The sequence below is a fragment of the Eublepharis macularius genome, chromosome 4 (genome assembly GCF_028583425.1).
Source record: "Eublepharis macularius isolate TG4126 chromosome 4, MPM_Emac_v1.0, whole genome shotgun sequence".
In the NCBI taxonomy this organism is placed as follows: Eukaryota; Metazoa; Chordata; class Lepidosauria; order Squamata; family Eublepharidae; genus Eublepharis; species Eublepharis macularius.
The window spans coordinates 158,372,967-158,398,261 of record NC_072793.1 but is presented as its reverse complement, the minus strand read 5'-3'; the positions used below and the strand labels follow the sequence as shown (position 1 = coordinate 158,398,261).

The 25,295-nt window shown below is 45.6% G+C and overlaps 1 protein-coding gene across 2 annotated transcripts; it reads right to left on the bottom strand.

Moving 5' to 3' along the window:
- Positions 1–3,301: 3,301 nt before the first annotated feature.
- LOC129329015 (uncharacterized) lies at positions 3,302–13,552 on the bottom strand. Of its 2 annotated transcripts, none has more exons than XM_054978397.1 (5): positions 13,459–13,552; positions 9,470–9,568; positions 8,033–8,176; positions 6,166–6,564; positions 3,302–4,273 (listed from the first exon to the last, which is right to left on the bottom strand). In XM_054978397.1, the coding sequence occupies exons 1-5, from the start codon at positions 13,535–13,537 to the stop codon at positions 4,260–4,262; spliced, it is 735 nt and encodes a 244-aa protein (XP_054834372.1). In that variant the 5' UTR covers positions 13,538–13,552; the 3' UTR covers positions 3,302–4,259. The 2 variants fall into 2 exon arrangements, with proteins under 2 accessions (XP_054834372.1, XP_054834374.1); XM_054978399.1 differs by having other exon boundaries at positions 3,302–4,270.
- Between the last annotated feature and the right edge of the window lie 11,743 nt (positions 13,553–25,295).

Here is a 25,295-nt window from a genome sequence, read left to right as displayed (position 1 = left end):
GGATGTCCTGGACTGACATTGATTCAGGTCCAGTAGCACCTTAAAGACCAACTAGATTTCCAGGATATGCCATTCCAGATAGCCATGTTGGTCTATGGTAGAAGAGCAAGATTCAGGTCCAGTAGCACCATACAGGGTTACCAGTCCCCTGACGGGAGCAGGGAATTCCCCCATCTCTCAACCTCTGCCCCCCATCTCATTTGACCAGTGGGGGAACATGTAGGGAATGGGCCAAGGAGCTCTTGAGCATGTAGGAGAGCACTCTGGAACTCTTCCTTGTCATGCTGGGACTAATGTCATTACTGGCACGACAAGGAAGGGAAGGCCCCTAGGGGTGTAATTTGAAAAAGTTCTTCCTCTGTGCTCACTCCCAACGACCCCCCCCCATCCCTCACATTGGGCCCCAGGGGACCAGGCAACCTCTAAGTACTAACTAGATTTCCAGGGTATGAGCTTTTGAGAGTCATCTGAATGTGATCCCATTACGAAATAACTTGCTTTCATATCCAGTAAATCCCCCACTAACTTTTCACTAGGATCTGGAGAAGTATTGTCAGTTATTACTTTCCAGAGACCTTCAACTTTGAGGACAAGGTCCAGATATTCTTTTCAGACTCCAGAATTTCCAGGCTGCAGCTTCGTCAGCAGATTCCATTTTCCTTGTGGTTGAAGATGTCATGCGGTCCCAGCACTCAACCTGTCTCCAGTTGGGAAGGCAGCACTTGTTGAGTCACTGCACAAAGCAGCAGCATTTGAAGAGTTCATCCTTTCGTATCATTTCCTTCAGCCTTGCTCCACTTGTTAATTAAATTGCACCAGCCATAGATTTTCTCTTTTAGTGATCTTGCTGGTGCCAGATAGAACTCAATGCTTAGTGAAGTACTTTTTTAATCACTCTGCTAGCTTTCTATAACTCCTGGGCTCATAACCTGTCAGCAGATTTGCATCGTTTTTTTTTTTAAGAATTTTTAATTGGGTAGGTTAATACACACATATATCTAATACATACATCAGTTCCCTATAACACTCTACAACTTTTATACCGTACATTAATTAATTAAAACATATATTCCCCACCCTCCCTCTCCCTTTCTCTCTTGACCCCCAACAGCACTAAAACCTTTTTAAATCTCTTCATATTTTATCTATTCTAATATTTCTAATAATCCCGTTTCTTAAAGGTAAAGTTCCTACCTAAACTTTAATTCCACTATCATATAGACATCAGTAATTATCCAAAGACCATAACTGTCCCTTCACATCCCACTTCTTTTCCAGATATTCTTTACATTTCTTCCAGTCCTTTAAAAATTCATTTGAATTTTGGTCTTTCAATTTTCTAGTCACCTTGTCCATCTCCACCATGTACAACAGTTTTTGTACCCAATCTTCGATCTCTGGAATCTCCGCTTTCTTCCAATACTGCGCATATAATAATCTTGCTGCCACCATCATATAATATAATAATGTCCTTTCCATTACATTTAATTTTTTCCAAGCTAAGTCCTAACAAAAACAGCTCAGGGTTTTTCGGCAAATTACCTTTTATAATTATCAACATTTCCGCATATATCTTAGACCAGAATTGTTTAGCCTTATCACAAGTCCACCACATATGATAAAAAGAGCCTTCATGTTGTTTACATTTCCAACACTTATTTGACATAGCATTACTCATATTTGCTAATTTTTTCGGTGCTAAATACCATCTATACAGCATCTTATATCCACTCTCTTTAAAATTTACACATGTAGATATTTTCATAGTATTTTTCCACAAGTACTCCCATGCCTCTACTGTGATTTCTTTATTAAAATTTAATGCCCATTTCACCATTTGTGTCTTTACCACTTCATCTTCTGTATACCATTTCAATAACTTATAAAACTTAGAAATTATTTTTATTCCTTCTCCAAGCAAAAGTTCTAACTCTGAATTTCTACTTCTAAAGCCTACTTTCCTTCTGTCTACTTCAAATAAGTCTTTAATTTGTCGATATTGAAACCATCCATATTTAAAAGATAAATCTTCTTCTTTCTTCATTTTAACAGTGTCTCTTTCTATCAACAATAGTTCCTTATAAGTTATCCAATCTTTGCCTTGGTACTCTGTATGTGGTTTTATCACCTCTGCCGGAACAATCCACACGGGCCTTTTCTCTTCTAGATATTTTTTATATTTTTGCCAAACCAAAAAAACATTTCTCCTTACATAATGATGTTGAAACTATGCAGATTTGCATAGTAAGCAGGAATGCATGTATGTGAGAGTCAGCATTGCTGAGTTCGTGCATGGAGAGAAACAAACTCACATTCAGAGCCCTGGTTAAGCTTTAAAAAGAAACAAGAGTCCATTTATTGTTGGAACTCTATCTAGGATAGGAAAGATTAGAGATAAAAATATTTCTAGCTAACTAGTCTAAAGATGCTGGTGGATGGCCTGTCCTGCATCCATGGTAGCAAGATGGAGAAGGAGGGCAATGAGAGGAACATGCGGTACAAGGAAGAGGAAATCCCTAATAATATAATCTGCACTTCAAAGGATAGTATCAGGTTAGTAGAAAGCAAAGATAGATAAACCCCTGATGTCTCTCTCTCTCTGACTCTTTGATTGTTCCCCCTGCTCCCAAAACCTGAGAATGAGACAATGTAACAGTCTTCTTCTTTTTACAGAGGCACCTTCCCAACCTGGGCACTGACTTGTGGTTCATGGTCAATCTGGTTGGGTCCTCTGGGAGCTCAATGAATTACTGAGACACGGCAACTCACTTCCTTCCAAAGCCCTGTTACAAAGTAATGCTACCCAGGGAGTTGCTTCATGTCCTGGGGCTTAAACCTGGCAGAGGAAGTTGCTATCCACTTCCTCACATTCCAACTCCCCCTTAGGGCCCCGTCACTCCAGCCCCGACTCCCTTTGGGCTTTGTTTTCATGACTTTCTCGGGTATGTATTGTGGCCAGGCTTGCGTATCTCTTGGGCACAGAACGCTTACTGGCTCCTCCCTCCAAACCCTTCCCACAACCCCGGAGGCGTGGCCCAGGCCTGGGTGACCTGTATGCAGCCAAATCTGGGCAACTATTTTTTCTAGCTTCTGATGTCCTTCCATATCCAGCCTCTGCACTTCAATCATGAAAGTGTCCATCTGTCCCCAATGGCTTGTTATGCCAGGTGTCTGCCCTGATGCCAGGGAAGTCCTGCCACAAGGTAGGTTAGTAGACAGACAGACAGACAGACAGACAAGCATCAGATAAAACTGAGTCGATTTCAAAGGGTTGTTTTTGCAGAAGATAAACATTTGCCTCTCGGTTGAATGTTTTTCTTTTTATTAAGAAAGAACAATAATAAAACGTACAGATTTGTAAAAACATAACGCAATAATAAATTATAACTCTTAACAATATAGTTGTACGTTATTTTGCCATTCCAAAACCTTTTAAAAGGCCTGTTTTTTTCCAGTTCATCGTTTTTTAATCTCTCTCTTTGCATATACAGGCAATATTAGCCAACAGGAGTATCTAAACCATGCTCCAAGCCCTAAGAAACCAGGAGAGCTGGTTTCTTCCACTTCTGCAGCCCTGTCCATTCAAGTACTCAGTTCAAAATCATTGGGTATATTTTGAGCCTCTCTTCAACCCAAGTCCTATACAGTGTTTATCATGTTTTACCCTGGCCATCTACAATTTTACTCGAATGCAAGCCTAGATTCCACCCCCCTTGATATGCCATCAAAAGGTGGAGTAGCTGTCTTGTAAAGTTACAGTTATGTCCAGAAAGAAAAAAAATGTGTATATCATTTTTAGGAGCTTGTCGTACATTCAGGACCACCTTCCTTTTGAGTAAATACCGTCATTTCTTATCACTTCTGGGTTATTTTAAGCAGGAAACGAATTGAGGCTCAGGATGATAAGGGAAGAGATTGTTGCTTTATTTTGGGAACTTACATGTGTTGCCTTTCTAGAGGGGCCTCACATTGTAACAACAGCAACATACTGAAAAGAAGCCATCCAAAGAGAGAGAGAGAGAGAGAGAGAGAGAGAGAGAGAGAGAGAGAGAGAGATGAATGGCTCTTCTTGAGCTCAGCTGCCATGTCAAAGTCCAACTCAAGATCATCAGTCACTCTCCCACTGTGGCGCTTCTCTCTTCTCTGCTCTGTGAAGATGCTTGTCTTCGGTTAAATTTTGTGAACAGATACCAAAGAAAAGATACTGAAGAAAAGGAAGTCGTTGTTGCTTCCGTCCATCTGGTTCTCTCCATCCATTCTCATGTCTTTGCTGCTGGAGCAGGAAGGAAAGGACAAAAATAACCATTAAATAACTACCAAGAACAAAGGAAAAACGCATGCACACACTCACACCCCAGGCATCTCCTGTTTAGATCTTACATTGTCCCCAAGATCTAATCTCTGAGCTATCAACTCAAATTTAGCAAACTTGAATTGCAGTGAGCTCTGTTTTTGCAAGGAGCTCTGCTTTGATCTTTGAGTCTGACTTTGCTAGATTTATTATAATTGGTCTCCCAAAGTACAATCTTCCTTGGATCTATCCAACTTTCTTTCTTAACTAACAATATTGTTGATGAAAGTTATACGAAGAGGAGCCTGATCAGGGAAATGGGGAAAAGCTTGGACACGGGAATTCAAGATATTAGAGCAAGGATTTCTGCCTTGAAATTGGAAATGCTGATGGGTCTGGTTGCCCTAGGCTTGCCTCATTAGGGGAAAGGGACTATGAATCAATTTCCCCATAGCTCCTGAAGGACCAAATTCACTTGAGACACATCTTATTCTTGTCTATATCTCCTGAATCTTCCCTTACGATGAGAATGCAAGGGCATTGATATGTGCTGTAAAGTTGCTTACTTGTGGAAATAAACTTCACTTGTTCGCATTACAACTGTCCACACACCAATACGGACTGCATGGTAGATTCTCTGCACTGCATCAGCTAGATGGACAGGCCTAAGTAGTGCCAACATATTACATTCAACACCACTTGCTGATATTCTCATGCCCTTCAATTGGTTTCTGGTTCTCAGGAGATTCCTTAGCTTCTCCACTTCCTGCCTCTAAGAGTATATTTGGGACTATACCATGTCAGGCTGTAGGAAGGTTACTGAGGTGGATCCTCTCCCTATCCCACCACTCCACTGAGCAAAACCTGTTTATTTATTTAAATCCATATACCCCCACCCTTCCTTTTCACTCCAGTTTGAAGCCTTCCTCCAATCTAAGGAGCCTTTCTTTAACTTAAGTGGCTTTTCCATTAGAGGAAGAGTCACTTAAGTTGGATGAAGGCTCCTTCAGTTGGAGGAAGACAACTTGGGATGGTTGGGTCCACTCCAGTTTGTCGGTACTGGGTCTGATGATTCCTCATCAAAGGATGAGGACATCTTGGAGGCAGATCCCATAGAGGACAAAACCATGACATACCCTGAGGTGCCTGAGCCCTCAGACCCCCAGAGGCTCTCAGGGCACTTGCAACCAGCTGTGACTGCCGGATTGGAAGCCCAAGAGGCTGAGGAGCAGGAGCCACCACCAGAACCTGGGATTGCAGACAGTTCCATGAAGGAGAGTGGCCAATCGCCAAGGACCCCACAGTCATCCCCAGAACCCTGTGGGCAGAGGAGAAAGTCTAAGCAAGAAGCACAGCTCAGACTGAGTGCATGACTAACTCCTTGGTGTGTCTCTGATGACCGCAGGCCACCTGGAGATCTAGATCCACAATAAAGCTTTGTAAGATGCCGGTCAAGGTCCAGCTGTGAGTGCCTGCAGACTCCAGGCCACTGCCACAGCTGAAGGTGCTCACTCCTATAAATAGCCTCAGTTCAACTGTAGCTGTATTCGAATCAACAGTTCTGATAGTGCCTGCCTGTGGGTGTGAAAATGACTCAGGGTTTATTTGAATATGCCCTCACATAGACTTCCTTGTTACAGAAAACTAGAACATCAGGGGGAAAGTTTCAATCTAGCCATCTCCCTGACATGCTTGTATTCTAAGGATGCAAGGAGTTCCTTCCACAACCCTGCAATAGCGGAAAATTCAAACACCCAGCTTCTACCATACAGTCTGACTTGGTAAAGTATAGAAAGAGCTTTACTATTTGATTCCACTGAACATGATACTGTCTAGGTCTGCGCAAACTCAGTGCCCTTATTTCCTTCTCTTACCTTCTGTCACTTTCAGTTCCACAAAGCTACATGCCTCTTTCATGTTGTTGGATTTGACTGTCACTTGATATCTTCCAGCATGTTTTGCCTCTATATTCCAGATGATTAACCAAGCGTTCATCATGGCTGACATCTTCCACCGGTGGGCTGGCATAATCTCTAAAAAGAGGTGGCATTCACGCTTATACCACAGCTGTGGTTTGCTCTTCGGACTGCAGGACCTCAGGCTGTATTTCAGAATTAAGTCTTCTGGTGTTCCCTGGGTATGGTGCCAAAGAACCTCAATGAAATCCCAATCAGGCTTTGGGAGTTGAATTTTGATTGGAATTATGGCTGTCTCGTTTGCCACAACACTCAGGGGGCTTTTTGGAATCTCTATGCAGATTTCAGAAGGAACACCTGTGCAAGAGGAAAGGAAGAAAATAAAGCAAGAAATAAATGCGGCACAATCTTTTTAAAACGGTGGTGAAATGTCACAAATTTGTACCTGAGACTCCAAATTATGGTTTTAAAATTTAGCCTGGAGAGAAAGTTTTAAAAAATTAAATACTGAGAGGAAAACTACACAAATGCCCGGGCGCACATCAAGTCCTGTAAGACTCCCTGCAATTTTCTGCGCTGGGGAAAGAGCGATGGGAGAGATTCTCTTTCTGTCTCTTACAAAAAGCCTCAGCTCAGGTGTGGGGGGGGGGGAGGAATGTAATAGGAGGTAGAAAATCCAGGGTGGCTTTTTGCAAGAGAGAAAAGGAATCCCTGATGCGATTCTCTGCAGAGGAGAAGAGCAGTAAGGAGGGGGGAAATTTTCTCCTTTGCAATAAAATAAGGTTTTTTGCAAGAGACAGAAAAAGAATCCCACCTGTCTCTCTTCTCCCACTGGAGAATCATATCGAGCAGCTGTTCTTTGTAAGACTACACTACTCAGGGAACCTTGTGGGCCCCAAAATGCAAAGAACACGTGTCAGGCGTCTTGTGTAGTTTGGCTCTGACACTTTATTAAATGTTCAGGGAATTATCTGAAACACCAACATGTCCCCATCAACGGTGTTACATTCTCCCCACTTCCCTGAGCTGTGAGAATTTCCAGAGGCCAGACTACTTGGATTCCATTTCCGTTTTGCAAATATCCTCATTGTATCCAATTGTAACCTCCTCCAACCTCCCCCACCCTATAGACAATGAAAACTGCAGACCAGGCAAAAAGATAGGAAAATAAATGTGTACTTGGGGCAGCCCCAGGAATGCAGAAAAACATTACTTTCCCACAGGCCCCTGGCTCTTTCCCATCTTTGGGGCAAATCCCAAGAATAGGGTTATTAGAGACTTCACATTTATACAGCCAGTACTGCCACAGAAACCAAACAGCAGGACATGAAGCACTGCTTCAGTTCTCGGACTACTGATATTCTGCCCCAGATATTATGGCCCAGACCTTTCAGCAGCAGAACACAGAAGCATAGGCCAGTCTGCGTTCTTTCTTCTCCACTGACCCAGGATATGTAGCCTGCAATGGAGGAGGAAAAACTGCTCTCATGATTGAGTCATGAGGCTATCAGGAAGCAAGAGACCAAAAAAACTATCTAGTCCAACATTCTGCAGACCGAGCAAGCAGATCGAGCAAACTCTCAAGCAGAACTTGATGGCAACAGCTCTTGACTGCCTAGTCTTCTGAGGTATACCAGACATTTTCTGCTCTTTTTCTTCTGTTTTGGAAGGACCTATCTGGTTAATAGCTGCCAATCCTTTATTAAAGCCAACTAAGGTAGCGGCTGTCACTGTATCTGGTGCAGCTGATATTTGAATCAGCGCAACTGTGATTTCATGGCAACATTGACTTGTCCTCTGAATGCACACTTAGAGTCACACTCACTTGCACATGAGGCCTCATTTGATGTGCATGAATTGTATTTTGGGAGCTGATAGAGACTTTGTAGGACACTGCTGTTTTTTGAGCCACATAAACGTGCAGGGAACAGCACTGGATGCGAGTCCATCTGCAAGGAATCCTGGACACCTAGGAAGACATTACGGGTTACAAAACTAGCAGCAAAAAGAGTATTGTAATAGTGGGTGGAAGGGCAGTATTGTATGACCCAAGCTCATGAGATCTTGGGGCTGGCCCTAGTTGGATGGGAGACCGCTGAGGAAGACTGGAGCTGCTCTGCAGAGTAAGGCAAGGCAATGGTAAACCACCTCTGCTTCTCACTTGCCCTGAAAACTCCTTCCTGGAGTCACCATAAGTCAGGGTAAAAATACACATTACTAAGGATCTAGGGATGCTCAAGTGAACTTTATTTCACATGTCCTCTCCTGCTTTCCATGCACTCACTCAGCAGTGGCATCAGGGTTTTTGGCGTCCACAGCTGGCCGGCGGGCTGGGTGCCCCTACACGCGCGCCCACGCACACACACACCAGCCTGCATGATGACGTCACGTGTGATGTCATCATGGGTGTGCACATGCCGCTGGCCCAATCACTGTGGCGGGCGGCTGGGACAGCGTACAGGTGACCTCCGAGCACTCCTGCTCGGTTGCCCTGCACCGCTGCAGACGCCTGCCCGTGGCTGCTGCACCTGGCTGGGGGCGTGTGCTGGCGGCAGAGGCAGCGCAGGGCGGGAGGGCTAGGAGGGCTCCTGCCCCCCATGCCTCCTCCGGCACCCCCTCTGGCACCCTGTACCCTGAGGCCACCGCCTACCTGGTCTCAATGGGCGCGCCAGCCCTGCACTCACTCACACAGTCACATTTCAATTTGCTCCATGCGAATACATTCACACATGCGATATCAGTTCCTCCTCAACTGCTAAAAGTATCCCAGTTTCCTGCACATCCATTCATTGAAAAACAGATCTTGACACTTTCTCACACATTAAAGAAATGCAAATTGGCAAGTGAATTCATGCTTTGCCCTCTGGAATATCACTTGCAGATGCTTTCACACAAAGGGAGCTCCCGTGAAAGCAGCATTCACGTGCACCGAGCAAGAACAGCCTGCACATGAATTGAGGACTAAGCATACAATCCTGCACTTGAGCATCCCATGATACTTAGTAATGTGTATTTTCACCCTCAGTTGCGACATCTCTGTGCTTAACCATGAGTTGTTTACAAAAATTCTCTGGAAGATATAAGACAAAACTGAAAATGGCATAATCTCTTAGTTTTGCCATTTGGCTAAACTGACTCTTGAATCCATGAGATGAATTTGTGGTCAACAGATGAATAGCAATTGGTGTTTATTGGGTGAAAAATCCTCATTGTATGAAAAAGGTCCTCCCAAAACAGAAGGAAAAGAGCAGAAAATGTTTACCTGAGAGACTGAGCACAATCAGAACCACAGTCAGAGCGACAAATCCTGCCAGTGAAACGCCGAGGCCGATTTTCCACCAGAGAAGGTTTGAGGGAAGATCTGTGGGATTTAAGTTGATGGTGAAATCTTGGGAAAGCTTCGCCATTGTGTATGCAATTGCTATTGGGTCTTCTAGTGCAAAGGTCAAAGATATAGCCAATAACGGCAGTGTTTTATAGAAAACACACACAACTATCTAGCAAGTAAGATCCACCCTGGGAAACAGACTTCCATGCCTTCAGGGCTTTTAAATGAAGTTGTGCTTGGGTTTTGAAATAGCTAAGGAATGGATGTTTCAGCATTTTCATAAAGTGCAGCATGAACAGTACTGGCTTCTAGTTATTATCTGGATCCCATTCAAATTTAAGGAGAGGCTGTGGCTCAGACGTAAAGCATCAGCTAGGCATGCAGGTTCAGTCCTTGGCATCTCCAGTTAAAGGGTCTGGTAGCAGGTGATGTGGAAGACGTCTGCCTGGGACCCTGGAGAGCTGCTGCCTGTCTGAGTGACCTCGATGCTCATCTAAATCCATTGAAATCAGTGGGTTTGGAAGGGCATAACTCTTCTTAGGATTTTACTGTCAGTCTAGGAAATGCAGAGAGGGAAGAAGGGAATTCCTCCTTTCTTGGTGCTACAGCCCAATTCAGATCCCACCTCCCGTGACTTTTTTCTAAGGCCAAGCGTATCTTGGCTGTCTCTTGCAATCTGCAAGTTTAAAAAAAACAAAAAACAAAGTCAGACCTTTGCTTTTAAGGAGGCTTTTGAGGATTTGTGCACAGGTGACAGAGGCCATTTCCACATGCCCTTATAGGGATGGCCCGTTCACAGAACGTTGGCAGCTTTCCCCCAGAAATCCAGACATCTTCATTTACAAAACAGTTGCGTGCTCTTTGACTTCTGGGCCGTTTCCACACGGCTTGCCTTGTTCCAGAAAACAGCTAAATTTTGCCCAAAATCGCAATTTCACACGATAACAGCATCTTCTCGTGCGATTTCGTGTGAGATTTCGCTGTTTTCTGGAACAAGGTAAGCCATGTGGAAATGGCCCTGGAGGGTTTTTTGGCACCATTTCTGGGAATGTATTTTCTGCGCACCCAGAAAAGGTGCCGAAAAAACGGAAGCCAAACAGTCCCGAAACGTTTTGAAAACAGAGACTTCTGGATTCCTGGGGGGAAGCTGCCAGTGTTCTGTGAGTGGGCCATCCCTATAAGCGCATGTGGAAATGGCCAGACTGCAGGTGTCACTTTTGGTCCCAATAGTTGGATCTATTCACACGCGCACCACAAACTATACAAAGCTGAATTATTCAAGAGGGCTTTTCTACAGATAATGGGGGGGTGTCTTATCAAAAAGATTCTGAAAGACACTTGACTAAAAGGGTAGGGAGTGTGTATAGTTCGTACTGTCTACGGCTGTAAGTAGGATCCTAGTATGTAATTTTTGCATCGTATATCCTGTTACGATAGTACTTAATGCTTTGCTTCAGTTCTGTTTCGGATTCTAGTTGGTTCCAAATTTCTACAGACCAAACCCTGTCCCACTCTTTATTGGATGTCCCATCTGGCTGATTGTATTGACTTACTCTGTGTAATCTGCCTTGAGTCCCAATGAGAAAAGCAGACTATACATAATGTAAATACATAAATACATAAAATGCCAAGGGTGGTTTATGAAAATTAAATTATGGAGATTGTTATATTTGGTATGCAGATTTGAAGTTCTTAAGAAAGTGCTGTGCCATGTAAGTAATTAGAAAAAAGCAAGGAAGGAGTGCCTTGATCTTTGTAAGTCAAATTGGGGAGGGGGCCAGGAAGCAGCATAAACAGAAGCTGGAATCAAAGTGTTGAGACAGCATATGTGATTCCTCTGTGCAATGCAAACAAACGCATGTGTCTTATGCTGAGTCAGACTATCGGGCCTTGCAAAGTCAATCTTATGTATGCTGACTGGCAGCATCTCTCAGCTCATCACCTACTATTTGACCCTTTGAAATGGAGATGCCAGGAATTGAACCTGGGACTTTCTGCATGCGAAACAGGTGCTCTAACATTCAGCCATGAGCCCACCTGAGAGCCTTTCACTGGCCAAGAACTGAACCTGTGACCTATATCCAAATCATTTGCCCTGTACTGAATGTCACTTGCTATGGAATAAGTAGCAAACAGATTGCAACATATTGTACAAGGCCAACCAGGTCTCAGACTTTCAACACCTCCTGCCAGCAACCGATGCTACTTGTTAGGATGGTAGAAGGAAATGGAGAAAACTGGAACCCCCTCAGTGTCATGACATCACTTCTGGGCAACCTGGAAGTGATGTCATGGTAACATTTTAGCATGTGCCTGAAACTTTAATTTGGGGCACATATATCTGGAGTGCAACCCCAAGGAGCCACTTCCAGTTTGCACTGAAATTCATGTTGTGAATTCTGAACAAATAGGTTCCCACCCCAAAAAACCTCTTCCTTTGATTGCCTGCTGGGCTGGCAACCTTTGACTGCATTTTACAAGTGGAGGACCCTCATGGACTTATAAGGGTCATCTCATTTCCCCTCCTCCTCCATGTCCTCTTTCCCTTCCCTTCCCCTATAGCCTTCTTTTCCTGCTTCCTTTCCAACCATCTGCCCCTGTCTTCACCTTTCCCCCTTCCCCCTCCAGCAAACTCCTCCCTATAGGCTGATTGCGTGGTGCTGACTGAGCCAAGCCCAGTTGCATGGTGGGGAACCTGCAAGGACTTGTGAAGGGTACTTCATTTCCCCCTGTATTTCCTTCTCCACACAATTTCCTTTTCCCCTCCTCCTGGCAGCCCCCATATGCTCACCTTTCTCAACGTCCTCCCTCCTTCAAACTCACTAAACATTTTACCTTTTCTCTTCCCCCACCCCCATCTTCATTTATATTTCTTAATTCATTTCTATACTGCCTTTCTCCACAGTGGGGATCCAAAGCAGCTTATATCTTTCTTCTTACTTCCATATTATCCTCACAGCAACCTAGGAAGTAGGTTAGGCTGAATGTGTCTGACTGGATCAAAGTCACCTAGTGAGCTTCCACAGCAAAATGAGTGATTTGAACCCCAAAGAATCCTCCTTCAAAGGCCAAATCAGGCCTGGAAGGCTTTCCCCCCTTCCCTTACAATTTCCTGGCAGAAACCAAACCTGGAATACTAATTAAACTGTTATTGTTGCCTAGCAACAGCCACTGAGGGCATTTGGTTAAAGTTACAGGTGCTCCTTTAATCATTTTGGTTTTTTTAACCTCCCACCTCCCAAATTTATTTTTGTTAGATTTCAGATTTTTCTGTAAGGATAGAGCATTTTTCGCTGTATAGGAAGATCTGCCTTGTCTGTTCATAGCTCCAGTCTCCCAATTTAAGTGTCCATAGATCAGGGCCACCTGGCTATTAGTATATAAGATCAGTAAGTGTAGTATGGGAGGGACATAAGAAAATAAAACCGGTATACTACAGCGAGGGGGAATGGATATTTTTACATTACCTTTTGCAAAACCAAAACCAAAAATGAACTTTAATAAACAGGTTTTTTGTATCAAAGAATCACACTGAAGAACATGGACTACTGATCAGCTTATCTTGGCCCCATCTTTTACTGATCCAGATAAAGTGAACACTGGATTATCCCATTGAAACCAATGGACCAAATTCATCGTGGTAAATTTCAGTCCCATTGCATTCAGCAGAAAGACTAAAAGGAGCGCTGCCACTATCTGTGGGTGAGGGAGGAGATGGCCACCTTGTCTCAGAAAGACATTGGACCTACGCTCACAGATTCTGTTTGGAACATATTTTCCCTCTATGTTTTAAGAAAAGTCCTCTATGCCAAGTTTCATTATGAGTTCAAGCTGCTTCAAAATTACATCTACTGTTCTTTAATCTCCCCCCTATGCTCTGCTTATCAAAAGAACACAAATTTAAGAGAGTCACAAATCAATACCTTTGGTCTCCTGTGGAGGTGATAGGTACACATCCCTTCTGGCTGGGTCTATACTCATATAGCCATCTTCATCCTCCATCTTCTTGAGCTTCTTTACAATGATCGTTTCAGCTTGATGTAGGACAGCCTTTGGAAGAGGAAGTTGTTTACTGCAAGCCTGACGCAATTGTGTGAATGGATTACAAAAACCAACCTCCCAGTTAGTATGAGTCAATTAAATTTCTCGGGACTACTTTCTTCATTAGCTAAAATTAGTTGTGGGGCATAGATAAGGCTGTAGGCCAACTTTGGCCTACAGATGACCTCAACTTAGCCCACATCTCCCTTCCAGTTATTAAATAAGACTTACTCAGAAACACTTTAAAGACCGACAAAGTTTTCCAGAGTATATGCTTTTGTGAGTCAAAGCTCACGTCATCAGATACCAGACGAAGTGAGGGTTGACTCTCAAAAGCTTATATCCTGGAAAATTTGTTGGTCGTTAAGGTACTACAGGCCTCAAATGTTGCTTTTACTAGAAATAAAAACACCCACCTGATTCACTCAGACACAGCCTTACCACATCTGTCCATGGCTTTATGCCAAGTCACTCTCATTCACCACCAATCCCTTCTCTGCCTGCTCTAGCAAGCACAAATTTAGGTGTGACAGCAAGTGGGAGAAAGGATGGCTGCCAAGACTAAGAAACCTTACATAGCTGCAGCTGCTTCCCAAAAGCTTATGCTTGGATGAATATTGTTAGTCTTTAGGAAGCCAGCAGACTCCTGCTGATTTGCTTCATAAGTAATTGTAAAGGGACAAATTGAGTCCCAGCCCTAGGAAGTAGTTGGGCACTTTAATACACTACAAGGACGGTACAAATACTCAAAGCTTCGGTATAATAAATCTGACTTCCAGTCCATCAAGATTAGTATCGTCTCACAGTGTGTTCATTACTTTGGAGTTCTTTCGGCACAGTCCTACTTTCCTCTTATACTGACTCCATTATACATGCAGACTTTTAAATTCTTCTTCTAGCAACTCCACCTCCAGGGACTCCTATTCATTGTTTTTGGGCCCTTCTAAAATTCATTATTAGAAATACAACGAAGGCTCAGCAAGTTTCAGTGTAATGAATAAAGTCACATCTCAACCAGCCAAACAGGTATAAGGGTGTAGCTGCCTGGCCGCCTTTCCGCTTCAGTTTCCCAGAAGCAGGTTCAGTGTAGCACCTGGCTGAAACCAGGATTCCAGATTTCAAGGGATGGTCGGAAGGCAAATAATGCCTCCATCTTACTGAAGCTAAGCCAGTCTGAGTCTGTCCAGTGACAGGGCAAGAAATCTTCCGGGGGTCCTATTTGAGTTCCATGGTGGTAGAAAATTCTTTGTGGGAATTGCTGGGAATTAGATACTGCCAGATATTGAGTTTACAGGCTAGCTGAATGATCCGTCTTGAAATTCAAATGATGTAGAAAATTTCATCTGCTCATTTTTTGTTCAAGGCTGCTGTTATAAAAGCAGGGTCAGTTTTTTAAAATACTCGTTTGCTTTCCGTTCCTTCTCTTTTGACATATGATACACTTTATCAATGATCCCTTTGCAATGCCTACTATCTTAGATGGCATTGGGGAAAAAAGTTTAGATAACTTCATGGAGGGATTACAGCAAAGGCCCATTCAGTCCAGTAATCTGTTCACACATTGGCTGACCACAAGCAGGATAACTACAACATCCGTCTCCTGACGGTGCTTCCCAGCAACTGATATAAAGAGGCATACTCCCTCTGGGGCTGGAAGGAACAGATATATTCCAGCGTGACTCATAGCAAAACTGTAGGGGTTGCCAAGAATTTGGGGGATTGTGGATGGTCTTCTAGGGTGTAAGCGATGCATACTGATGGGAATACCGTCCATTGGTGAGTCCGGGAAAGGTGTGTGATTCATGGTAAACAACATCCCAGTGCAATTTAATGGCAGTCAATGGAAAGCTGTGCTTGGACTATTTAAGATTCTCCTGGCCAGTGAAAGAACTGGCATCAAATCTCCTCTTGATCATAAAGCCTGTTGGGTGACCTTGGGCCAGTCACTCTCTTTGTCAGGGTAGCCTACCTCACAGGGTTGCTGTGATGACAAAATAACGGAAGGGAAAACTACATTTGTTGCTCTGAAGGAGGATGGAATATAAATATGCTATAGGAGAAATACTAAAAGGCTGCCACTAAAATGCTCAAACAGAAAATCAGCTGACTAAAATATACATCTTATTTATTTATCTATACTCTGCTTTTTTGCCCAGTGGGGACCCAAAATAACTTACAACATTGCTCTGCCCACCTCCAATTTATCTTCACAACAACACTCTGAGGTAGGTTAGGCTGAGAGAGAGTGACTAGCCCTAGACCACACAGCAAGTGGGAATTCATAACTGGGTCTCCCAGATCCTAATCTGACACTATGACCACTACACCATGGTAATTCTGAGCTACACACTGTGTGCTGTTCTTTCCCAGAGATCTTTTTTTTCCAACTTGATGTGAGTGGAGCCAATTGAGAATAAGAAGCAGTAGGGAAGGGGCTGTTTCAACATAGCGGTTAAGTGGTTGGGCTGCGAATCAGCACTCTGCTGGTTCAACTCCCACTACTACTACTAACAACAACAACAACATTTGTTTTATATACCACCCTTCAGGACAACTTAACACCCACTCAAAGCGGTTTACAAAGTGTGTTGTTATCTTCACGACAATCACCCTGTGAGGTGGTTGGGGTTGCGAGAGCTCTGAGAAGATGTGATTCACTCAAGGACACCCAGCTGGCTTCCAGTGGTGGAGTGGGAAACCAAACCTGGTTCTTCAGATTAGAGCCCTGCCGTTCTTAACCACTATAACAAACAGAGGTCAGCAGGTGGCCTTGGGTAAGCCACTCCTCTCAGCTCCAGCTCCCCACCTGTATTGGTGGGGGGTAATAATACTGACTGTTCACCGCTGTATATTGTGCACTAATCTGTCTAGAAAAATGATATATGTGCTGCTGCTGCCGTTGTTATTCATCCTTTCCCAAACTATCACTTTCTTCAGCCAAATCATGTGACACAAACAGTTCTTACGCTCCTTCCCCCACCAGCAGGCTTTGAAATGGAGAAGTCATACCAGTGAGTATACAAGAAGTTTCTTAATGGTCACATGAAACAAGCAATGAGCTTGAGAGAAACATTTCTTCACATATCACCTGAGAAAACCTCCATATTTTAGTGGTACTGTACATTGTGACAGACCCCTTTGATCATATTAAACCACAGAAGGTTAACGGTGACTGTTAACCTCCCTACTCAGCAATTGTACACTTCCGTCTGTCAGACTCTGTGAAAACCACCAGGAAGTGGGTGCCGTCATTAAGCCCTGCTTGCGAATAAAACCATATATCTGGCTAACCATTATAGCCTAACCTACCTTGTAGGATTGTTTTGAGGATAAAATGGAGGATAGCAGAATGATGTGAGCTGTTTTGGTTCTGGAAACCCACAGGCCTGTCTTGTGCTGGGGTCAGAAAGGTGATTTGAATGGGAGAAGAGGTGCAATGGGCTCTGTCCCTTTTGTCCAGCTGCTGCTGTTTCCCTGCATCCCAGATGGGTATTGACAGCCTTGTCTGATCTCAAAAGCTAAGCAGGGTTGGCACTGGTTATATTTGGATGGGAGACCCCCAAGGAAGACCAGAGTTACTGTGCAGAGGAAGGCAAAGGCAGACCACCTGTTATTCTCTTGCTTTCGTCATAAATTGGCTGCGGCTTAACTTTCCACCCCCACCCGCAACATGGAAAAAACAGGTGGCAATAGAAAGATGAGCAAATGATCAACCACCCCTTCCCTACCACCCCAGCTTCTTCATCATTCCCTCTCCCACTTTTCAGCTTTCCATGCACATTACTAGAGCATAATACTGTGGTATTATTACTCAAGGGTACTCTGTAATGATTGAGAACTGCTGGTAGTACACGAGAGTGTTCCTACATTCTGGTGCACTAAACGTTACTCCGAGATTCTTTTTCATAAGCATAACCTTCAAGCAGTATTCAGACCCACCCGAAAAATACAACAGATGCTACGATCAGCAAAAGACAGTAGAGACCCCCTCACCTCTGCAGGAGTATACCGTATACCCTGCAGCTGTGGACAAGTTTACATCGGGACCACAAAGCGTAGCATCCAGACAAGAATAAAAGAACATGAAAGACACTGCAGACTTGGACAACCTGAAAAATCAGCAGTGGCTGAACATAGCCTAACTCAAACAGGGCACAGTATCTTATTCCAGGACACCAAAATACTGGACAACACTTCCAACTACTTTGTCAGACTGCACAGGGAAGCCATTGAAATTCACAAGCATAAGCAAAACTTCAACAGGAAAGAAGAAACCTTAAGAATGAACAGAGCATGGTTTCCAGTTCTGAAAAACACCAGGCCAACAAAACACTCCACACCCGACAATAGCCCTGCAGAGAAGATTAGCACATCAAGCACCAATCCATATGCAAAAGAACCTCCTCAGGATACAGTGAAGCCTCCCGCCATTAGCATTCCACACCCTGGGAAACTCTTACAGGATGACTCAGCTCAACCCCACCCCTCCTGAGTAGATACAAATGACCTACATCTAAAACGTTATTTCTTAAAATTTTGTGAAAGTTGCTTTCTAAGCCTCATAGAACCCATGAAAAGAGAAGTTACAATAGCAATAATAAATCTTTACTGCTCTAGGAAACGAATGACAAACCTATTCATCCTCAAGGTATTTCTTCCCATATCCTCCCCCACACATTTACCTCATGCCTTCTTTTTACGGTTTCCTAAATCCTCTTACATTTTCCTGTCAGGATTCCTGTGCCCTTAACAACTACACAAGAGGTGGAAAACACAGCATGATTAGCTATGCTCAGTACAGATTAGTGGTGGAAACTAGTGCCAAGAAGTCGCAGCTAACTTATCTTGTAAATACTTTATTTCGTGTCATGTGTTGTGAGAAACTTGACTTAAAGAGATGGTAATGTTTGGCGTCTCTTGAAATTTCTTGTAAGAATACTGATTGAATGAGGAAGTGCCTGGTTACCATTTTGCGAAGCAAGCATAGCTCATGCCAGTGAGCAGCCAACTTCAGCTCTCTCTCCACGTGTATCAAACTGCTCCATCAGCTTTTGGCACCCTTGTAATGGCCCAGAAAATGTTGCTTGAAGTAAGGATCAGGGTAAGTTAATCATACCCAGTTCTTTGTAATCACACCCATCCAACCAGTCTAGTCATTGTGCCAATTAGCAATAACAGATTTGCACGTTGGCAGATATAAATGACCTGCCAACACCTTTTCCACACTGTGATACTGAGAGATCTCTGTCTTTTGGTGCTACACCTCTGAAGATGCCAGCCACAGCTGCTGGCGAAACGTCAGGAACTACAATGCCAAGACCACGGCAATACAGCCTGGAAAACCCACAACAACCATCGTTCTCTGGCCGTGAAAGCCTTCGACAATACAAGAGAATTGTAGCTTAAGTTCAAAAACAGAGCAACAGCAGTGGAGGCAACAGCTCTTGCAGGACAGTGCCGGGCTTCAAACACTCCCCGGGTGCAGAATGCCTTCCTTTGTTTGTTATCCTGTAAACACCTTATTTTTATTGCAATTCACTACTGGATCGTTTCCTGTCATATACAATAATAAATTTGCACACTGGATTTTGTACAGAAAAGACCAATATTTGTATTTAAGATGTACTAATGTGATGTAAACCATCCCACCCGTGTGCATTCCCATCATTATAGTAAAGACAAGGCTGAGTCCATGTCTGAAAGGAAGTGATCCGGGCTGTACTGGACCCCAGATCCAGTCCCAGCTTTTAGAGACCCTGAGCAGAGAATGCTTGGTGCTCTGCTCCTGCCACTATGCCCCCCACTCGTACCCACTTCCAGCCAAACTGCGTATTCCCCTCACCAGCCACTCAGGCATCCTTGCTCTGTTTGCAAGATCTCCCAGCACACATGCACAAAGCCATCTGCACAGGCCACACGCATCACATTCTTTCCCCCCAAGACTTCTGGGCAGTGCATGTGGCTCTGATTGTATGTGGGAACACAGGGATATGCGAGGCAGTGGCATTGGGTCCTGCAGGAACCCCTGAGAGTAGTGTTGCCAACCTCCAGGTAGGGCCAGAAATCCCCCAGAAATATAACTCATCCCCAGACTACAAAGATCAGTTACGCTGGGGGAAATGGGCACTTAGGAGGGTGGGCTCTGTGGCATTTTACCGTCCTGAGTTCCCTCCCATCCTAAACCCCACTCTCCCAAGGCTCCACCCCCAAATCTCCAGGAATCTCTAAATCCAGAGTTGGCAACCTTGCCCAGGATTCTACAGCTGTTCCAACTTGGAATATGCTAACACCTGCCTTTATCCAAAAAGGCAAAATGGGAACTTCCTATTCATCATCAATATGCATCTAAACATCGATGTGGAGGGGAAGAGACTGCTAGAGTCCTAGTCTTCCAAAAGATATTCACAAGAGGAGAATTCAAACTCAGGGGAGCGAAGCACTGGCCCTCTCTTCCCTCCCATCACAAGGGATGATATGTCAAGGAAATATTGAAGGGAAGTGATGGATCAGGCACAGGGGTCTGAAATATAGAGACCACCATTTGCAGAAAGGGACAACTGAAGACACTGGAGAGCTACCAATATATCTGTATTTGAACTGACCACAGTAAGATGGCTTCATAGAGCTGCAAAATACAGCTAAGGACAGACTGGGGGAGCTCCATACAAGCCTGAGGTAGAACCAGGTTTGTACAAAAATCTGAAATCTAAGGGGGGAAACTACATCATGGGACTAAAAGAACAGAAACAACATCTGTAGCATTAAGAAAAGAAGGCCAAGAGGACTCTGTGGTTATGAGAGGTTGCTAGGCAACCACAATAGGACAGCCAAGCATTCCAAGCCTGAGCTTCTGGAAGTTCAAGCTGTGGACGGGGGAACAGACCTGGACTGAGAGGCTGAAAAAGCCAGGAAAAGACGCCATGACCCAGCTGGAGAATGATGTGCCAGTAACAAGCCAACTGACAACTACTAGAGCCTCACTACCCTCACAAACTGACCCAGTTTGGTAGTGGTGGCCATAGGGCCACTAGGTCTGGTGCTAGCTGACTAGTAGCATCCACCAAACAGTTTAACCAGATTTTTCATGGGGAGACATTGAGAGGCAGGAAAGGAGGGAAAGCTGAAAAGAAGGGAGCAAATAAAGGTAGGGGGGCTGTCAAAAGCAAAGGAAGAAGAAAGGAAGGGGAAAGGCCGAAGGAGTAGCCAGGGAATTGAAAGAGGAAATAGCAGGGGAGGGAGATAGAATGGAAAATGGGATGCTCCCCAAAAGTTGTCATTGGACTCATTGAAACAATCATGGAGATGACACCAGACGACAAGAGGGGCCCATATACTTGACATTTGGCAAGACTGACCTCTGGGCTATTGTGACACAACACTCCCAGGATAGCAAAGCACTTGTTGCCTTGGAAACACTGCAAGCTTTAGTGAGTGCCAATCTCAGGGGCACCCAGACAATGAGGAGCCATCAAGCTGAAGAGATGGCTCTAGGTAGTTGATGTCACATAGGCCGCCCCCATAAACAGCTGGCGCCTCTGCCTTGATAGCAATCTCAGCCTCTTACAGGCAAAAATGGATGGAGAGGCCCTTGAAATTACTGGCGAGGGGAGACCAGATGGGTGGTGGGGAGGGGCCCTTTTCTATGACCTTCTGTAAGCTTTTCTGACATCACAGTCCCAGCTCAGCCATGTTACCAGGGTGGGGGCAGTGGCAGCTTCAGTGGAGGGCAGCCTGAGGGGCATGCTGGCAAGGAGGAGAAGGAGAGAGGGGAGGACTCGGTTCTTGTGGGTTGCTTTGATCATTATGGCACAGCCGGAACTTTGGAACTCTCTCTTATGAGAGATTTGTCAGTGACGGGACAACTTCTAGAGCCTCAGTTCCCTCGGAAAATGGCCCAGCATGGCAGTACAGTAGACACCACAGCAGTGGGACTGGCCCTGGGCTGGCAGCCAGCCCATAGCTTAGCCAGGCTTTTCATGGGGAGACACTGAGCGGCAGGATAGGAGGGGGAGCTGAAAAGGGGAGCAAACAAAGGTAGGAGGGCTGTTGAAAGCACAGGAAGAAGAAAGGAATGGGAAAGGCTGAAGGAGTAGCCAAGGAAGGGAAAGCGGAGATAGAAGGGGAGGGAGATACAATAAAAAAGAGGATGCTCCCCAAGAGTTCTCATTGAACCCACTGAAAATGAATCATAGAGGCAACAGCTGCTGAGGAGAGGGGCCCATATACTTGACATTTGGCAACACTGACCTCTGGACTATTGTGACATGACAATACCAGCACAGCAAAGCACTTGTTGCCTTGGAAACACTGCAAGCTTTAGTGAGTGCCAATCTCAGGGGCACCCAGACAATGAGGAGCCATCAAGCTGGAGAGATGGCTGTAGGTAGTTGATGTCACATGGACCGCCCCTTATGCCTTGGTAGGGCACAACTCAAAGGGCTGAGTTCTCCGAGAGGCCCTTAAGTCCTGACCCTCTGTGTCTCCCCCAGAGAGAGGCACGCAGGCAGTTCAAGGCCGACAACATAAGAGCAGAGTCCGTGCAGAGAGGAGGGCGATGCTGTGGATGGCAGAGGATCAATAAGGCAAGTTCTCCTGCGAAAGCGGAGGACTTGTAGTGTAAGCGGCAGTGATGACATGCGGCTTGAAGCCTGGCGGAGTACCACGGCCTGAAGCTCCTGATGAGTGATCTGACGGAAGCTGATGGAAGTTGGCTAGCGGAAGCGGGTGGATATTCGTGGATGGAAGCTGGGGAGTGTTTGTGTATGGATGGGTCTGGACGGAGAGTGCGAGTGTGAGTGAATGTGGAGCCCGATCCATTAAGCTGGGCGGTGCTCGCTGAGGGTCTGTGTATGGAAGGGAGTGCATGTGATGGGCTGAGTGTGGTGTGAATGGGGGTGTCCCGTGGAGGCATGCGCCCTGCGCTGTCGACATGATCACTGGCATGTACGATTGATGGACGAATGAAGATGGATGAATGGAACTGGCGGCTATTAATGGATTGAAGCTAGTGGATGTGGGCAGACGGAAGTCGGTGGATGTTAGTGTAACGAAGGGGTGGAAGAGACCTGGAGGATGCCGGTGGATGGAGGTGCATGAGCTGCCTGCTTACCACAGTTTTTTCCCCCTTATAGGGTCGTCTCAGGGTGGAGTTTTGGTGAGGTGAGCCCGCAAGCCACCAAGATGGCCGTGATGCTTAAGCCAGGTGAGCCAAGTTCCCCAACTCCTTTCCCTTGTTTCTTTTTTGTCCTGGTCCCCATTTTGCTCTCCCCCAAGCATCCTTGATAGCAAGTAACTAAGGTGGTTATGGTGGGAATTTCCTATGTGATTTTCAGTGCTTCACTGTAATTCTGTTTTTCTAAATCAGGAGCCAGAAAACAGAGGCTGTCCTTGAGCACTTTAAGCAGCTGGCGCCTCTGCCTTGCTATCAATCTCAGCCTCTTACAGGCAAAAATGGATGGAGAGGCCCTTGAAATTACTGGCGAGGGGAGACCAGATGGGTGGTGGGGAGGGGCCCTTTTCTATGACCTTCTGTAAGCTTTTCTGACATCACAGTCCCAGCTCAGCCAAGTCCCCTTGTTACCAGGGTGGGGGCAGTAGCAGCTTCAGTGGAGGGCAGCCTGAGGGGCATGCCGGGAAGGAGGAGGAGAGAGGGGAGGACTCGGTTCTTGTGGGTTGCTTTGATCATTATGGCACAGCTGGATCTTTGGAACTCTCTGTGATGAGAGATTTGCCAGTGACGGGACAACTTCTAGAGCCTCAATTCCCTCCGAACATGGCCCAGCATGGCAGTACAGTAGACACCACACCAGTGGGACTGCCCCTGGGCTGCCAGCCAGCCCATAGCTTAGCCAGGCTTTTCATGGGGAGACACTGAGCGGCAGGATAGGAGGGAAAGCTGAAAAGAGGGGAGCAAGCAGAGGGAGGAGGGCTGTTGAAAGCAAAGGAAGAAGAAAGGAATGGAAAAGGCGGAAGGAGTAGCCAAGGAAGGGAAAGCGGAGATAGAAGGGGAGGGAAATACAATAGAAAAGGGAGATACAATCGAAAAGGGAGATACAATAGAAAAGAGAACTCCCCAGAGTTCTCATTTAACCCATTGAAAATGAATCATAGAGGCAACAGCTGCTGAGGAGAGGGGCCCATGTACTTGACATTTGGCAACACTGACCTCTGGACTATTGTGACATGACAATACCAGCACAGCAAAGCACTTGTTGCCTTGGAAACACTGCAAGCTTTAGTGAGTGCCAATCTCAGGGGCACCCAGACAATGAGGAGCCATCAAGCTGGAGAGATGGCTGTAGGTAGTTGCTGTCACATGGACCGCCCCTTATGCCTTGGCAGGGCACAACCCAAAGGGCTGAGTTCTCGGAGAGGCCCTTAAGTCCTGACCCTCTGTGTCTCCCCCAGAGAGAGGCACGCAGGAAATTCAAGGCCGACAACAGAAGAGCAGTGTCCGTGCAGAGAGGAGGGCGATGCTGTGGATGGCAGAGGATCAATAAGGCAAGTTCTCCTGCGAAAGCGGAGGACTTGTAGTGTAAGCGGCAGTGATGACATGCGGCTTGAAGCCTGGCGGAGTACCACGGCCTGAAGCTCCTGATGAGTGATCTGACGGAAGCTGATGGAAGTTGGCTAGCGGAAGCGGGTGGATATTCGTGGATGGAAGCTGGGGAGTGTTTGTGTATGGATGGGTCTGGACGGAGAGTGAGAGTGTGAGTGAATGTGGAGCCCGATCCATTAAGCTGGGCGGTGCTCGCTGAGGGTCTGTGTATGGAAGGGAGTGCATGTGATGGGCTGAGTGTGGTGTGAATGGGGGTGTCCCGTGGAGGCATGCGCCCTGCGCTGTCGACATGATCACTGGCGTGTACGGTTGATGGACGAATGAAGATGGATGAATGGAACTGGCGGCTATTAATGGATTGAAGCTAGTGGATGTGGGCAGACGGAAGTCGGTGGATGTTAGTGTAACGAAGGGGTGGAAGAGACCTGGAGGATGCCGGTGGATGGAGGTGCATGAGCTGCCTGCTTACCACAGTTTTTCCCCCCTTATAGGGTCATCTCAGGGGGGACTTTTGGTGAGGTGAGCCCGCAAGCCACCAAGATGGCGGTGATGCTTAAGCCAGGTGAGCCAAGTTCCCCAACTCCTTTCCCTTGTTTCTTTTTTGTCCTGGTCCCCATTTTGCTCTCCCCCAAGCATCCTTGATAGCAAGTAACTAAGGTGGTTATGGTGGGAATTTCCTATGTGATTTTCAGTGCTTCACTGTAATTCTGTTTTTCTAAATCAGGAGCCAGAAAACAGAGGCTGTCCTTGAGCACTTTAAGCAGCTGGCGCCTCTGCCTTGCTATCAATCTCAGCCTCTTACAGGCAAAAATGGATGGAGAGGCCCTTGAAATTACTGGCGAGGGGAGACCAGATGGGTGGTGGGGAGGGGCCCTTTTCTATGACCTTCTGTAAGCTTTTCTGACATCACAGTCCCAGCTCAGCCAAGTCCCCTTGTTACCAGGGTGGGGGCAGTAGCAGCTTCAGTGGAGGGCAGCCTGAGGGGCATGCCGGGAAGGAGGAGGAGAGAGGGGAGGACTCGGTTCTTGTGGGTTGCTTTGATCATTATGGCACAGCTGGATCTTTGGAACTCTCTGTGATGAGAGATTTGCCAGTGACGGGACAACTTCTAGAGCCTCAATTCCCTCCGAACATGGCCCAGCATGGCAGTACAGTAGACAC